This window comes from Delphinus delphis, chromosome 4, assembly GCF_949987515.2.
Source record: "Delphinus delphis chromosome 4, mDelDel1.2, whole genome shotgun sequence".
NCBI lineage: Eukaryota > Metazoa > Chordata > Mammalia > Artiodactyla > Delphinidae > Delphinus > Delphinus delphis.
In genome coordinates, this window is record NC_082686.1 from 111,016,613 (window position 1) to 111,034,995 (window position 18,383).

General features: G+C 36.1%; 1 protein-coding gene across 3 annotated transcripts in view; it reads right to left on the reverse strand.

Moving 5' to 3' along the window:
* The window catches only part of TOPBP1 (DNA topoisomerase II binding protein 1), a 77,552-nt gene that overhangs the window by 25,688 nt on the left and 33,481 nt on the right, over window positions 1-18,383 (reverse strand). For all 3 annotated transcript variants that reach the window (XM_060011285.1, XM_060011284.1, XM_060011286.1), the window contains exons 11-15: window positions 13,648-13,991; window positions 12,825-12,997; window positions 8,611-8,822; window positions 6,858-7,144; window positions 74-247 (exon numbers count right to left, since the gene is read on the reverse strand). In XM_060011285.1, the coding sequence (XP_059867268.1) occupies window positions 74-247; window positions 6,858-7,144; window positions 8,611-8,822; window positions 12,825-12,997; window positions 13,648-13,991 (1,190 nt within the window). The remainder of the gene's footprint in view (window positions 1-73; window positions 248-6,857; window positions 7,145-8,610; window positions 8,823-12,824; window positions 12,998-13,647; window positions 13,992-18,383) is intronic.

Consider the following 18,383-nt stretch of genomic DNA (forward strand, 5'->3'; position numbering starts at 1 on the left):
GAAACAGATCAACGATTATTGTTTTAAGTGTTTTTTATCTAAAACTTCCTTATAATGAGAGATTTAATTCTACCTTTTCTGACTGGGCATCTTTCAGTTGAGGGCTGGCAGAAAGAGCGACAGTATTTCGAGAGCTATTTGCCAAAGCAAGTTTCAAGTTTCTGACAATGACTTCTGAGAGTGGTGTACTCAGTTTCCTTTTCTGCTGGCTGGGACCTCCTGGAGTTTCCAAGGCTGCAAGTGCATCCTGTATGTATGGAGGGGGAGAGGGAGAAAGGAAGAGAGGAAAAGGAGAAGAAAAGGAGAGAGAAAGGAAGAAGAGGGGAGAGAAGGGAAGAGAGAGAGGTAAACAGAAAAAGGAAAAAGGGAGAAAAAAGAGGTAAAGAGAGAAAGGGAATAATCCTCAATATTAATTGGATTATAGTTTTAACCTCCTCCAGTTTTCCTCTAAACAACAATAAAAAGACTGAACTAGTATCTATTATGAAGAAAAGAAATTTCATACTGTCCAGCAAATTAGTTCAAAGAGACTGACAAGTTTACATTTTCAGCAGCACTTACCACATTTGTCTGATCTTAGAGTTGAAGTTGGTTAAAATTAATGATACCAAAAAACAAAATAAACGAACAAGTAAACAAACAAAACACACAGACGGAAACAAGTAAGCAAGGATGGATATAAATAAGACATGAACTATAAAGAAGGTTAAAAAGTTAGATTGAGCTGAGAATTGTGAAAAATCTTCAAAGGTACAAAATGTATTCCTGTTCCCAAGCCACCCACAATTCCCTCGTGAGCAGAGGCCACTGCTGCCCAGGGCTTGTGCTCATTCTCTTTCCCATCTACATAGTATTCCATGTATACAGCAGTAAGTATTTAACCAGTGCTCAACTGATGAATATTTAGATTAACAATCTTTTGCCAGTATAACAATGTAGTGAATAACCTTGTACACACACATTTTGTACACACAAGAGTAAAGGGAACCATTTAAGCAAAATGTGCGCACCAACACTGACATTATCATGAGCAAAGCATTAGTGTTTCCCAACATGCTTGACTTCACAGTGGGTAATCAGATTTTTCTTTTTTGCCAATCTGATAGGTTAAAAAATATATCTGCATGCTTTAATTTTCCATCCTCTTACAGTGAATGAGATTAAACATCTTCATGCATGTATAGTTTTCCATCCTCTTATACTGAATGAGATTAAACACCTTCATGCATGTATAATATTTCTATTCAATTTTTTGTGACAGATATCTCTTCCTATCCTTCGCTTATTTTCCCATTAGGTTATTAGTCTTTTTAAAATATCCACTTGCCTAAATATATCTGTATATATTTTTATGCACATATATACCCACTATGATATACACATATTTGTTCCCAATTTGTCATTTGTCAAATTTTTGCCATGGAGAATTTTTTTTAAAACAAATACTTTTATTGCATATTTATAAAATCTGCATAGTTGAATGTAGAGAATTTTTTAATGCTGTCAAATTCATATGACTCTTTTATTTCTTTTGGTATTATGTTATAGTTAGAAAGGCCTTCCTCACAATGGAATTATTTAAAAACAAACTCACTCTCTCATGGCCTGTTCTAGTATTTTTATGCCTTCCTTTCTTGTACTTAAGTATCGGATCCTCTGAAATTCATTCTGATGTAAGGTTTGAGGTTTTATCCTAACTGTTTTCTCAGATGGCTACCCAGTTGTCTGATTTGAATGTCCCCTTAGTCATATAATGCATTCTTCTATCTATGGGGTGTAATCTTCTGCATTGATTTGATTATTCATGTAACAATAACACACTGCTTCAATTACTGAAGCTCTATAAGATGTTTTAATAATTAGTAGGGCTAGTGCCTTCCCTTAATTATTCTTTTCAGAATTTTTATACTATTTCTGCTTACATTTTTAATAGGATCTATATTATCTTTTTAGATCTTTAGGATGTTTAATCTTTTTTTTGAGAATATGGTAAGGCTTTCTATTTGCAAAAGTTTTTTTTTGGTTTTTTTTTTTAAATTTCTCTGCAGCATTTAAAAGAATTCTTCATATACAAAAGAAATCAGAGCTCCCACACCATGTCTACCCGCCTTCTGAACCTATGCCATGAGCACTGCTTTCCTTCTGGTACTTTCCCCCCCTTAAACATTAGATCCCAACTCCTCTCACTAATTCTCCCCTCTCATCTGCACCATCAACTGGATCTCTACTGATCCATCACATTGGCATAGTTATTTCTTCCATTATAAAAACAAAACAACCTTCTTTTGATCATACTTTGCCCTACAGCTAGCACCCCATTTCTTGATTCCCCTTTACAGTAAGACTCTTCAAACGCATAGTTTATAGTCAATGTCCCGAACTCTTCCCACATTCCTGTAGGAACCCACTTGCTTCCACCTCCACAATGTCACAATAACCCTTATTGTTAAGATCACCAGCGTCCACAATGCCAAATCCCGTGGTCAACTTTCTATTCTCACCTTTGTTGATCTTTCAGCAGCATCTGACATAGTGAACTACTCCTTCCTCAATACTTTCTTACTTGGTCTCTAAGACAATCTCTAGGCTTTCTCTTCCCTCACTGGTGGCTCCTCTCAGTCTCCTTTGCTGTTTCCTTCTCTAAATGTGAGCCCCTATGGGTGTTCCTTAGACCTTTTCTCTTTTCTTCTTCTGCTCTCTTGGCATCTCTTCTTATATGGCTTTAAATATTACCTACAAACTCGGATCTCCAAATTTCTTTCTCTAGCCCAGACCACTCACCATTCCTCAAACTCCAGGCTTTATGTGTAACTGCCTATCTGACAAAGTACTTGGATGTCTAACAGGCATCTCAAACTTTATGTGTCCAAAACACGAGCTCTTGATCTTTAGGCTCCAATCCCAAAGCATTCTATTCAACTCAGTTGACTGGCAGCTCCATTTTTCTAATCTCAGACCAAAATTCAGAGAAGCCAAATTCTAAACATTTAAAAACTCACCATGTATTAGGGAAAATTGATTGAGAATGATCAATATCTACACATATCCTTGTAAAACTATTAGACTTTAAAAATAAAAGAAAAATCCACATGGCTTTCAGGCAAAAGGAAATAATTTACAAAGACAACATAATTAGATTGGCATTACAATTTTCAAAAACAACATACATAAAAGCAAGGTAGGGCTTCCCTGGTGGAGCAGTGGTTGAGAGTCCGCCTGCCGACGCAGGGGACATGGGTTCGTGCCCCGGTCTGGGAAGATCCCACATGCTGCGGAGCGGCTGGGCCCGTGAGCCATGGCTGCTGAACCTGTGCGTCCGGAGCCTGTGCTCCACAACGGGAGAGGCCACAACAGTGAGAGGTCCGCATACCGCAAAAAAAAAAAAAAAAAAAAAAAAAAAAAGCAAGGTAGCAGTGGACCAGCATTTTCAGGAAACTCAAGGGAAAAAAAAAAAAAGCAAACCAAGAATAGTACATCTGAACAATTTGTTGAAGAATCAAGGCCTTAGTAAAAGTTTTAAAGGTGCAGAACTTCATTCCTACCAAAAGAGGACAGGGAAGCTTCACAAAGGACAGACAGTGAGCATTTCATATATTTAAATGCAGAGTTAAGATTAAAACAAGGGTGAGGGCCATGGGTTGAAGAATATATAAACATTTTATTTTCTGACAAAGTAGACAAATGTAACTAAAAATAGTGGAAGAGAAAAAAGGTGGAAACAGGATAAGATCATTGACTGCAATAGAGCAGTAAGCAGGGGATCTAGACATAATTTAAAACTGTCATATAAAAGGTTAAGAAGGGGGATTAAGAACACTATAAGAAACCATGAGGCTAAAACAAACACTTTCCTAAATACCAAAAGGAAAAAAAAAAACACAAAGAGGACACAATAAGTGAAGAAACATATAATAAAAATATATAAAACATAATCACAAAGCAATTACAATATAATATATGACAGAAATGAGACCAAATACAATATAAGTCATATTAAATGTGAATGTGCTTAACCTGCCTAACTGAAACATTTTCAAAATGGCTCAAAAAGCAAACCCAACTCTATGCTGTATACAGGAGACCTACTTAAAACACAGCAATCCAAAAAGGCTAAAAATGAAGGAATGCACAGATTTATAAGGGAAATGAAAACAGTAAGAGAGAAGCGATTGAAATCCTGATACCAAAGTACACTTCAAGCCAAAAGCATTAAATGAGACAAAGGACACATTCCTACTTACATAACAGTTATGAATATCTATGCACTAAGTAATACTGCAATTATCTATTCAAAACAAAAACCACATCAGATGCATGGAGAAATTAAAAACACACCAATATTAGGAAACTTGAAAATACCACTTAGTATAAGAAGAGTTAAATGAACAAAAAATAGTAAAGGATATAAAAGATCTAAACAATATAATCAATATGTCAGACTTTTATCTATAGAGAGAAAACCCTGATAAAGAATATATCTTATCAAAGAATGTTTTCAAAAATCAAAGAATGTTCTCAAAAACTGCTCATATATCAGGGTACAAAGAAAAGATCAGTAAGTTCTGTGAAGTAGAAATATTACAAACAAAAGTCTGATCACAATGCAATAAAACTAGAAATTAAAAATGAAACAAACAAAATCCTTCCATCTGGAAATTAATGAAAACTCTACATATCTGAGTAAAAGGTTATATGAGTATTCCTTATACTATTTTTATTTTGCAACTTCTTGTAAGTTAGGAATTATTTCCAAGTATAATATTAAAAAAAAAAAACTTATAATACTTCTTTGGCAAGGATGGGGAAACTGGGTGCTCAATACACTATTGGTGGAAGTATAAACTGGTACAACCATTTGGACAGCCTGTCAGTCTCTACTGAAGGTGAAAGATGACCCAGCGATTTCACTTCTAGGTATATACCAAAAAGCAAAGCATGTATACATATTCCAAGAGACATGCACAAGAATGTTCATAGTAGTCCTATTTGTAAGAGCAAAAAACTAGTAACCACCTAAATGCCCATCAACAGTAGACTGAATATGTAAATTGTGATATATCCATATACTGGATTATTACACAGTAATAAAATCAATGAATTATAGAGATAGCAACATGGACAAATCTTCTAAATGAAGGTTGAACAAAAATAGACAGACTCATAATACATGTTATGATTCCACCTATTTAAAAGTGAAAAACAAGCATAACAAAGCTAGTGGTAGAAGTCAGGAGTATTACCTTTGGGGAGGAAGGAGGAAGAAGTGATGGGAAGGGGGGACTTGAGGAAGATTCTATAGAATTGGCAATGATCTCTTTCTGAATATGTATTGTGTCTTCCCAACTGTTAACACTAATGTTTCATTTATCAGCACATTTGTTGTACTTTTCTGGATGTGTGTCAATTAAAAATTAAGTTAAATAAGGGGCGCTTTTTATTGTGAGGGCTAATGTATGTTCAATTTTGTGACCCATATGGAATCATGGGCCCTTCTGTTTTCAGAGAAAAAATTCAAAATACCATATTACATCAATTTGAAGAACCACTGATTATAAGATGAAGAACTATTTTATATATCACAAAAGACAGAGAGAGAGAGAGACACTGCTAAATACACTATGACTAAACAATGAAACCTTTAAATGTGTTTTGTACCTTCACTGAGACTATTTCTATTTCAGAACCATCAGCTTTTCACTGCAAGGTAGAAGAATGGTCTCAATGACTAGAAATATTTCTACTATCTTCTTGTCTCCTAATATTATTTCATTTACTGTTCAAAGAGTCTATGAGCTTTGAGACCTTGGAAATCATCTAGATATGCTCCATGATTTTACAGACGGGGATAATGAAACCCAAAGAGGTTGACTCGCCTTAAAAGGCTGCAAGAGGAAAAGCAGAGGCCTGACTCTAGATCTTGCAGTTCCCAAACCAGTGGTTTTCCTCTACTTCTTAAGGCACAAGGAACAGTGTTAATCACAGCACAAAATGTTACTTCAGAAGAAATTTGATCAAAGATTTAGCTTGGAGAAAACTGTCCCGGGTATCAATTTATATTTATTTTCTAAAGATGAACAATCTGTAAACTTTAAGTCTGCTCCAAAACATACTAGTAAAAACTATTAAACTCTATGAGTAAAACCTCAATAGATAAACCGTACAATAATTTTGCAAAGTCATGGATAAAAAAAAAACATGGTTTGAATAGCCATTTGAAAGGCCAAAAACTACTAAAGGAATAGTGAAGAAATTATCTTTGGGGAATGAAAGGAAACCATTTGAGAAGCTTGAATTAGCCCTTGATTTGTGAATGAATTTTTCAGAAGGGGAGCCATACTCCAGTGCTCAGAAGATCAAAGAAAGATGCACACTTAACTCATCTTTTTAAGGGAAATGATTGAAAAGTAAAGTGATAACAGACATTTTCAGAAAGAGCACCGGGTGTACACCTAGAATCAAAACGTAAGTAGCAATGTGTTTATGTTATTTTACAGTTTATGAAACTATTTCATCACACAATTACACTTAATCCTTATGATAAACCTGTAAGTTTTCAGAGTAAGTGATACTATGCTCTTTGTACAAAAGGAACTAATGCTCAGATACATTAAATGATCTGTGAGTCATACCGTTCATGGCAGATATAGGACTTGAATCCAGATGTCCTGATTTCACACCGTATATATCTCTAGCTGTTACCTCAAACCTGGATATATGTAGGGATTCAATACTATGCATCTATTTGCCAACACTTCTGGAAGTTACTACTACAAACTTCAGAGGTGATGGAGAACTTGGTGCTTTACTTTATAAGCTATGAAACTGTTATCTCCAGCACCACTTTCTATAAGCCTTACCTTCACATCAAAGGAAGGCTTGAAGAGTTTGTCCTTGGACAGAAACTTTGATGGTGTATCCAGGCATAATGAGGGCTCCTTCTGAAGTGGTTGTCCTGCTGCAGGGGAGACTGAAGCCTGTCCGGAGTGCTGTGAGATCACTGCATGGAAAGCTTTACTCTGAAAGCGGTTCATATCTAAAGGTGTAACGGCTGTTTTTCTGTGAGTTTCCAGGTCTGTGACAGGATGCTCTGGAGTATCTGGATTTAGATTCACCCCGTTTGTTGTCTCAGTTTCCAGACTTTGTTCTAGAGATTTAAAATGAAAAGAAACAAATGTGAGCCACTAATGTCTTATGTGTCTAAAGAGGCACACAAGAAGTGATGTTTTTACATCTTATTGTGAGTTTTCATGTGAATTCTCAAGTATACTTCAAACCACAAAGTTATATACCTACTTTCAAAGAAACAAACCAGACAATATACTAAAATGTGTTGAGTTAGACAAGTACATCAACTGAAAGAAATAATTAATGAAATTAGATTTCCTGTTTCATCTTGTTGTAACTTGAAATATTCTCAATAAACCTCATAATTTGCCCAAAATTATATAAATAATGTCATCTTAGTCAATGGCAGAGTAAAAAAGAAAATCCCAATTACATGCACTCAGAGTTAACAACTACGGTCAGGTTTTTGGAAAGTGCTTAATGAAGTTTTAATATTACTTTGCCTGCATTGTAAAATTTCCAGGTTGTCTAAATAAAGTAGTAAGTATGGGCTTCCCTGGTGGCGCAGTGGTTGAGAGCCCGCCTGCCGATGCGGGGGACACGGGTTCGTGCCTTGGTCCGGGAAGATCCCACATGCCGCGGAGCGGCTGGGCCCGTGAGCCACGGCCGCTGAGCCTGCGCATCCGGAGCCTGTGCTCCACAATGGGAGAGGCCACAATAGTGAGAGGCCCGCGTACCGCAAAAAAAAAAAAAAAAAGTAGTAAGTAATAGCTTTGAGAAGCTTCCCTGGTTTGCCCAGGGATGCCATCATCTTACAAGAGAGGCTACTGTGTCCTCCCACCCTGCCTCCTACCTTTTTTTCAACATTTAACAAATACACTTATTAGACGGCTGCTCTGTGCCAGGCCCAATCTAGACAATGAAAATATATAATGCACAAGACACATGTACTCCTTGCCTTTTCAGAGCTTATGGTTGAGCGGGGAAACATGAAAGTAAACTACAACGGTAACACTGGGATGAGAGCTACAAAAGGCCAGGGTGTTATGGCAAGACAAAGGCCATACTTGGTGAGTCAAGGAAGGCTTTCCAGGGAAAGTGATATCCAAGTCGAGAACTGAAAGATAAGGAGAAACAGGCTAGCATGAAGCAGGCAAGAGATAACATGCAAAAGCCCAAAGATGAGGAATAGAGAGCACTTTACTCACAAGATGTGTCAGTATGAGCCACTGAAGGAACAGTAAATGGGATCTAAGCTCATTAGACTTCAAACACTGAGACCCTAGAATGCTCCTATATTGTTCTGTACCCTGTAGCTTTCAGATAGTGCCTACACTTGATAGTACAGATACAAATTAAACATTTGTGCTATGAACGCATATTTATTTGGCCCCACACCCCCAATAATGAGTGCCCAAGAGTGGCTCACATGAAAGGGAGAAATTTTAATGACCTGTCCTAAAAATAAGTTTTAGTACATTCATATCCCAGAAACCATCAAATTGTAAAAATATATACATAAAAGGACAAAACAGAAGTATGAACCTTCTTTAGGTGAATTTTTGATCAGAAAATGGCTTTCATTTGCTCTCTTTCCCAATCTAGCAGTCTCCAACAGCCAAGCTATAGTGACCGCTGGTAAATTCCACTTCTTGGCAGCTTCATATTTAGAACCACCTGGTTCTTTCAATACAAGATGTGTACTGGCAAACATGCCTTTCTTTGCATTGGATTTGCGAACGAAGAATTCTTGAACACTGAAAGTTACATTTAAAGAAAAGCAAATGTCATATGCACAATTAGCCAGCAAAGTAAGAATGAAGTTTCTAATACAATGGTTTTGTTAGAGTTCTGAATATATGAAAATACTCACAGATTAAAAGTTGGCTCTATTTCTTAAATTAAGCTAATCCCCTTACAAGTGCTTACTCTAGAATGAAATTAAACTTTTTATAAAAACATAAGCAAATTAAACTAGACTTACAAGAAATAACCAGAAAAACCATCTATTTAATTAGTCATCACCCATCCACCTTGTCTTTCCTCCCAAAAGAAGGCAGCATGGAACAACTACGGGAGCAAAGGAAGAGTATGAATAACACATTATATCTTTTAGCCCACTACAACTTCTCCAAGTATTTTCACATATTTCATTCGATCCTCTCAATATTTGTGAAATACCAATATTTTACAAATTATTGTAAAAATACGACCTGAGAAAAGATGCAGAGAAATTAAACGCCTTCCTCATGATCACAGAATATTAAAGGAAATATGGGGGCAAAAACAGAATATGAGATATAAACAGAATTGTCTTTTCTTTTAGGACTTCTGGGTTTTAAGTCTAGATCCCCACTTTTAAGATGTTTTTAATATTCCACATTTTTCCTAGTACTTTCACGGATTCATTTTTCACATTTAACCCACTGATCAATTAATTTGGTACTTATTTTGGGATGAGATGTTGCTCCAACTTTACTGAATCATATTTATTAAATAAACCATCTCTTCCTCAATAAGTTGAAATATCACTTTTATCATATACCAAATTCCTGTTTGTGTTTAGGTCTATTTCTAGACTTTCTGCCTGTTCACTGAACTTTCTGCTACTTACAGACACACTGTTTTATCTAGTGAGGTTTACAAAATATATTTAAATAACTATTCTATTTCAGAATTTTTATGACTTTCCTGCTTGCTAATATTTTCTTTGAATTTAAGAATTAGTTTGCTTATTGCCCTCTCTAAAAAATTTCTTTAAAACGTTCAGTCTTCCTGTCCAAGAACAGATACATCTTTCATACTGTTTAAGTCTTATTTATTTCCCTCAATAGCATTTTACAAGTTTCTGTAGCTCTTCCAAGTTTCCCTTTAAAATTTTTTTAAAAATCGAAGTATAGTTGACATACAATATTGTATTAGTTTCAGGTGTACTACGTAGTGACTCGACATTTAAATGCATTACAAATGATCAACACCAAAAGTATAGAAGCCATCTGTCAACATACAAAGCTAGTACAGTATTACTTTTTTCCTTATGCTGAATATTACATCCCCAAGACGTTTTAACTTTATAACTGGAATTCTGTACCTGTTAATCCCTCTTCACCTTCCCCTCTGGTGACTACTAATTTGTTCTCTATATCTAATTTGTTCTCTATGAGTCTATTTTGGTTTTATTTTGTTTGTTCCTTTGTTTTGTCCTTTTAGATTCCACATCATGTTGCTAGGTGTTTTATCTCTTATTCCAGATTTAGTAAGAGACCTTTGTTTTCATTAGCTCTTCTAACTGGTTGTACATATGAAGGTCAGTGACTTCTGTATATTAATATTCTACATAACCACTTTGCTGAATTTTTCTGTGAGCACCACTTTAGTCTGTTGCCATATTTTGTTATTGTTATTTGTTACAATTTCAGTTTTTTCCAAAAGCTTACTGTTTGGTATAATCCAAGTACACAACACAGCAAAAAAGGAAATATACAATTTAATGAATTATCATAAGATGAAAACCCTTATATCAACCACCCACGTCAGAAGACAGAATCTTACCAGTCACTCCAGAACCTCTCCAACGTGCCTCTTCTCAGTTACTAACCCCCTTCCCTCCCTTGCTAACAGTAGCCACTATTTGGATATTTATGATCATCACTTCCTTACTTTTCTTTTGTTTTATCACATAGTGCATCTTTAAACACTACATTTAATTTTTTATGTCTTTTAGCTTGCAGGTTCCCTCTTCTTTCCTTGCCCCCTTGTTGAAGACACTATAATGTAGAGTTACTTCAGAGTCTGGATTTTGCTGATTGTATTGCTGTGCTGTAGTAGAACATGTTATTCTCCTGTATTTCCTGTAATTCAGTAGTTGAATCTAGGTTTTATTAGATTGAGGTTTCATTATTTTGCTAAGACTACTTCAAGGTGGTGATGTATTCTTCACAAGGAAGCATATGTCTGGTTTTCTCTTTAGTATGTGATTAACTGTTGGTTTTCAATGCCTAGAATCTTTCATTTATTAGGAGTCACAATCTTATCATTCCTTTTTCACTTATTTGTTGGAATACTTCTATAAAGGGAAATTGTCTTATCCATTATTATGGTACTCTGATACAGACTGTATAGGAAAGGCAGGATAAATACTTTGATCCTTTCTCTTTATTTACCAGCTTTCAAAATAATGAGTTGGTTTCCTAGCATCCTTCAAACATGACCAATTAGCTTAGTTTGTTTGGTGCCATTATGAAGTTATGATTTAAACATTATTTGATGTGTCTGGATCCACTGCTATTATTATCTCTAGTGACAACTTTTCCTGTCTTTAGCCAGTGGAGGTCCTTTTGACACAACCCTTCCTACTAGTCTTCAATAATATATCAATACTTGCTCTCTGTTCTGACAAAATGTTCCAGACTCACTGGTATCTTTTCTGCCCCAGACCTAGAACTGATCATTTCTTTAAGCTTTAGTTTATTTTAGTGGGAAGTGGTATTTTAAGGTCACAATGTGGGCACTGGTGTTGCTTGTTACTATCAGGTTGATAATGATTTCTAGGCTTAAAAGTGGTTTTGAATTCCTCTTTGAACCAAGAGTTACTAAAAAGTTCTAAAATGCTGAGTTGATAAAGTCTTTTCATCTTCTATTTCTCCTACTCATTTCTAATTTTGGGTTTTTTTTTTTTGTACTGTGATTACAGAATATGGTCTCCACTCTTTCTACTTCAGGGAACTTACTGAGGTTTTCTTTGTGGCCAATTTCTATACAGGCAACGTTTATGAGTGTTCCACAGGTGCTTGAAATGGTATGGTCACTGTTTTAGAGTGGATAGCTAACTATGCTGTTTAAATCTGTATCCTTTCTTGTTTTCCATTTGACCTGTCATGAGGTAAAAGGTGGGAATTAAAGTCTCTTACAATTAATGTTTCTGCTGATTCCTCATTGAATTTCCTGCTTTTTTTGTTCTATGAATGGTAGTCATGCTCTATTTGGTATATACATATTTTTTACCTTCAGTGTAAACAGCACTCTTTATTTACAGTGCTCTTCTTTTTCCTGTTTAATGCCTTTTGATTTGAATCCAAACTTGTCTGACGTTAAAACTGCAACACTCTCTTTTCTTTTGATATATCTTTGCCCATCTTTTTTTTTCCCCAAATGTTCTGAATCATTTAGGTTTAGATGTGTCTCTTGTTTAAAAGCATTTTAAGCGCTGCTTAATGATATAATCTAAAAGAACTTTTCCTTTAATGTAAAGTTTAGTTCATTTATATTTATTTATATAATGAGTTTTCTACTTCCTTTTTAAACAGCCACCATTAAAGTTCACTTACAGGTTGGGCTAATCTGGATTTTGGAACTTTAAAATTCATTTTCTTTCTCCCAAAGTATTCATTATTTCTGCTTAACATTTGCACTGCAGAAAAACAATTAATGTACACTGAAAAAGAATAAATCATCCAGATGGCATATGGAAGGGAATAAATAATGCTTAGATAAGCAACACTCAATAACGACCCACATATCAGCTTTAAATATTCCCTTTCCTGGTAGGTAAGCATTAACACCTGGAGCCTTAACATTTGCCAGGCATCCGTCTAACAGCATTCTCCCTCTCCCACTTTGAGCCATCACATAGATATGCAACACACTCCTCATAAATATTATAAAGACACCCAGTGAAATCCTAATTTGAATGCTCTTCTATAAGTCAAAACAAATAAAAAGTACACCAAGACAGCAGGTACACTAAAAATACTACATACCTTGCTCCAAGGCGATTTGCTAAGAATGTCAACGAATCTTTTTCAGCTCCTGCACACTGGCTGAATGAAAGAACACAATCCTCTAACGGAGTCATTCCTGCCATTACTGGGACTGGTGTGAAGAGAGGATTTGACTTTGGATCAGTTAAAGTCTGATAGTCTATACAAGTTACCTTTCAAAAACAAGAGAAACAATAACATCAACCTGAAATAAGCGACTAGTGGTTAACACTGGTTCAGTTACAGTAACAGTAATTTTAGTTTAGATGAAAACCAATTTTACTTTCATATAAATGTGTATATATGCTCATTCTCAACACATTTAAAATTATAACATTAAAGAAATACATACACACCAATCCGTTATATAGGATGTTAAAATCAGTCAGATTTGTCATCGAATTTATTGAATTTTGCTTAAAATTTAATTTCTTCCAATGTATTATCACTTTTTCTCTTTGAAAGTTGAAAAATAAATCAATGATGAAATTATTAGTGATAAGCCAACAAGATGGAATAATACAAAAATGTATGTCATGTTTTGGTAGTAAGAAAACTAGGAAAATTGAAATAATATGAGATGACCTGGAGTAACTTCCTAAGAAGGAACACTGCTGGTGTGGCCCCTTTATTCTACCAGGATTAGGACCAAGAAGCTTGCATAGTTTATTATTTACACTTTCCATTGTTAAAAGCAAAATCCAGACAGTGCTCAAACCCAAATACCAATTTACTGAAACTGAACTGCCTAAGAAATAAATGTGTACTCCTAGTTTCAGACATCCTTCAATACTATATTTCAACTGCTACAGTGTTTTCTTACCAGCCATGTATTTGTAACAACTTCTCCCACAGTTGCCTGTACTTCACACCCCAGCAGAGGAACCACAGCATAATCAGCAACAACTCTGCTCTGAAGTGACACAATTTTTCCAGCATTTTCTCTTATGATAGTTGCAATATTAAATTCATTTTCATTACTAAAACCTAAAATAAGAAAACTCTTTTGGCTAAATAAACCTTCTTCAGTAATTGTAGAAGCATCAGGGAGGCAATGACTGACGGAAGACTGGTTTTCTTCTTGCAGAGACATATGAGTAGAATCAATAAGGGGCTCCACATGAGCAGAATCATTAAAGGGTCCAACTTCAGACCGCGCAACTTCAACTGGAACAGAAAAAGAAATGTTTTCTAACAGGTATTTTATTTTATAAAGTTTATTTCCTAGTAAGGATATTAAGGTAACATGGAACCTGAGAACTGTGACCACACATATAAAACTAAGGTTTTATAAGTATACAATGAAGAAAGAATATGAACCATCCCATCCTCTGGGTTCCCAGGAGTGTTATCAGTATTACTATCCTAGGACAACAGCAATCATGTTACTATTCTAAGTGTTACTAGTGTACTAGAAAACTCTAATTAGTTGAAAATTATGAAGCTCCAATAACTCCATGGGCCTGTTTGAGTTCCGAAACTGGTTCAGATAATTCACAACAGAATTAAAAAAATATCATTAAGGAAAAAATGGAAGCAACAGGCCTAAGTGGTCAAGCCCATCACATGGAAATAACTGAATAAATGCAATAATAAGAGAATTATGGTTATTTCCCTTTCAAAAATTTCTATAAAGTTTTATAATGAAATTGGAGCTATTTAGCTTCTATACCGATTCTTAAGAAAACAACTGATCAAGGACCCAACAGTCTCAACAATTTCATTTCAGGATAAAGTTGGCTTATAAATGGGTAGTAGAAGAAAAAAAACATAAATATTTTAAAATATAAATGTCAATAATGAAAATGCAGCTGCTGCCAGTGTCCTAGTGCTCACGGTGAGACACAGCTACCCCCTGCCTCTGCAGGAGACCTTCCAACACTAGCAGGGTGTTAGACACTGGAAAAGTCCTGGTTTAAAAATAAAGGGATTAGGAGAGGGCAGACAGCAGAAGCAAGACGAACTACAGTCCTGCAGCCTGTGGAACTAAAACCACATTCACAGAAAGACAGACAAGACAAAAAGGCAGAGGGGGCTTCCCTGGTGGCGCAGTGGTTGAGAGTCCGCCTGCAAATGCAGGGGACACGGGTCCGTTCCCCGGTCCGGGAAGATCCCACATGCCGTGGAGCAGCTGGGCCCATGAGCCATGGCCGCTGAGCCTGTGCGTCCGGAGCCTGTGCTCCGCAACGGGAGAGGCCACAACAGTGAGAGGCCCACATACCGCAAAACAAAAACAAACAAACAAACAAACACACAAAAAAGGCAGAGGGCAATGTACCAGATGAAGGAACAAGATAAAACCCCAGAAAAACAACTAAATGAAGTAGAGATAGGCAACCTTCCAGAAAAACAATTTAGAATAATGATAGTGAAGATGACCCAGGACCTTGGAAAAAGGATGGAGGCAAAGATTGAAAAGATGCAAGAAATGTTTAACAAAGACCTAGGAGAATTAAAGAACAAACAAACAGAGATGAACAATACAATAACTGAAATGAAAAATACACTGGAAGGAATCAACAGCAGAATAACTGAGGTAGAAGAATGGATAAGTGACCTGGAAGACAGAATGGTGGAATTCAGTGCTGTGGAACAGAATAAAGAAAAAAGAATGAAAAGAAATGAAGACAGACTAAGAGACCTCTGGGACAACATTAAACGCAACATTCGCATTATAGGGGTCCCAGAAGGAGAAGAGAGAGAAAAAGGACCCGAGAAAATATTTGAAGAGATTAAAGTCAAAAACTTCCCTAACATGGGAAAGGAAATAGCCACGCAAGTCCAGGAAGCACAGAGACTCCCATACAGGATAAACCCAAGGAGAAACACGCCGAGACACACAGTAAGCAAATTGGCAAAAATTAAAGACAAAGAAAAATGATAGAAAGCAACAAGGGAAAAACGACAACATACAAGGGAACTCAAATAAGGTTAAAAGTTGATTTCTCAGCAGAAACTCTAAAAGCCAGAAGGGAGTGGCATGACATATTTAAAGTGATGAAAGGGAAGAACTTAAAACCAAGATTACTCTACCCGGCAAGGATCTCATTCAGATTCCATGGAGAAATCAAAAGCTTTACAGACAAGCAAAAGCAAAGAGAATTCAGCTCCACCAAACCAGCTCTACAACAAATGCTAAAGGAACTTCTCTAAGTGGGAAACACAAGAGAAAAAAGGACCTACAAAAACAAACCCAAAACAACTAAGAAAATGGTAACAGGAACATACATATAGATAATTCCCTTAAACGTGAATGGATTAAATGCTCCAAGCAAAAGACACAGGCTCACTGAATGGATACAAAAACAAGACCCATATATATGCTGTCTACAGGAGACCCACTTCAGACCTAGGGACACATACAGACTGGAAGTGAAGGGATGGAAAATGATATTCCATGCAAATGGAAATCAAAAGAAAGCTGGAGTAGCAATACTCATATCTGATAAAATAGACTTTAAAACAAAAAATGTTACAAGAGACAAGGAAGGACACTACATAATGATCAAGGAATCAATCCAAAAAGAAGATATAACAATTATAAATATATATGCACCCAACATAGGAGCACCTCAATACATAAGGCAACTGCTAACAGCTATAAAAGAGGAAATCGACAGTAACACAATAATAGTGGGGGGACTTCCCTAGTGGTGCAGTGGTTAAGAATCCGCCTGCCAATGCAGGGAACATGGGTTTGAGCTCTGGTCCAGGAAGATCCCACATGCCGCGGAGTAAGTAAGCCAGTGTGTCACAACTACTGAGCCTGCTATCTAGAGCCCGTGAGCCACAACTACTGAGCCCATGTGCCACAAGTACCGAAGCCTGTGCACCTAGAGCCCATGCTCTGCAACAAAAGAAGCCACTGCAATGAGAAGCCTGTGCACCGCAATGAAGAGTAGCCCGCTCCCCGCAACTAGAGAAAGCCCACGCACAGCAACGAAGACCCAATGTGCCAAAAATAAATTAATTAATTAATAAAAATAATAACAGTGGGGGACTTTAACACCTCACTTACACCAATGGACTGATCATCCAAACAGAAAATTAATAAGGAAAAACAAGCTTTAAATGACACAATACACCAGATATATTTATAGGACACTCCATCCAAAACCAGCAGATTACAGTTTCTTCTCAAGTGCGCACAGAAGATTCTCCATGATAGATCACATCTTGGGTCACAAACCAAGCCTCAGTAAAGTTAAGAAAACTGAAATAGTATCAAGCACCTTTTCCAACCACAACACTATGAGATTAGAAATCAATTACAGAGAAAAAAAACGTAAAAACCACAAACACATGGAGGCTAAACAATACGTTACTAAATGACCAAAAGATCACTGAAGAAATCAAAGAGGACATTAAAAAATACCTAGAGACAAATGACAATAAAAACATGACAATCCAAATCCTATGGGATGTAGCAAAAGCAGTTCTAAGAGGGAACTTTATAGCAATAGAATTGTACCTCAAAAAGAACCAAACATCTCAAATAAACAATCTAACCTTACACCTAAAACAACTAGAGAAAGAAGAACAAACAAAACCCAAAGTTAGCAGAAGGAAAGAAATCATAAAGATCAGAGCAGAAATAAATGAAACAGAAACAAAGAAAACAATAGCAAAGATCAATAAAACTAAAATCTGCTTCTTTGAGAAGATAAACATAATTGATAAACCATTAGCCAGACTCATCAAGAAAAGTGGGAGAGGACTCAAATCAATAAAATTAGAAATGAAAAAGGAGACGTTACAACAGACACTGCAGAAATACAAAGCACCCTAAGAGACTACTACAAGCAACTCTATGCCAATAAAATGGACAACCTGGAAGAAACGGACATATTCTTAGAAAGGTATGACCTTCCAAGACTGAATCAGGAAGAAACCGAAAATATGAACAGACCAATCACAAGTAATGAAATTGAAACTGTGATTAAAAATCTTCCAACAACAATAACAACAACAAAAATCTTCCAACAAACAAAAGTCCAGGACCAGATGGCTTCACAGGTGAATTCTATCAAACATTTAGAGAACAGCTAACACCCATCCTTCTCAAACTCTTCCAAAAAATTGCAGAGGAAGGAACACTTCCAAACTCATTCTATGAGGCCACCATCACCCTGATACCAAAACCAGACAAAGATACCACAAAAAAAGAAAATTACAGACCAATATCACTGATGAATATATATGCAAAAATCCTCAACACAATACTAGCAAACAGAATCCAACAACACATTAAAAGGATCATACACCATGATCAAGTGGGATTTATCCGAGGTATGCAAGGATTCTTCAATATATGTAAATCAATCAATTTGATACACCACATTAACAAACTGAAGAAGAAAAACCATATGATCATCTCAATAGATGCAGAAAAAGCTTTTGACAAAATTCAACACCCATTTATGATAAAAACTCTCTAGAAAGTGGGCATAGAGGAAATGTACCTCAGCATAATAAAGGCCATATATGACAAACCCACAGCAAACATCATTCTCAATGGTGAAAAACTGAAAGCATTTCCTCTAAGATCAGGAACAAGAC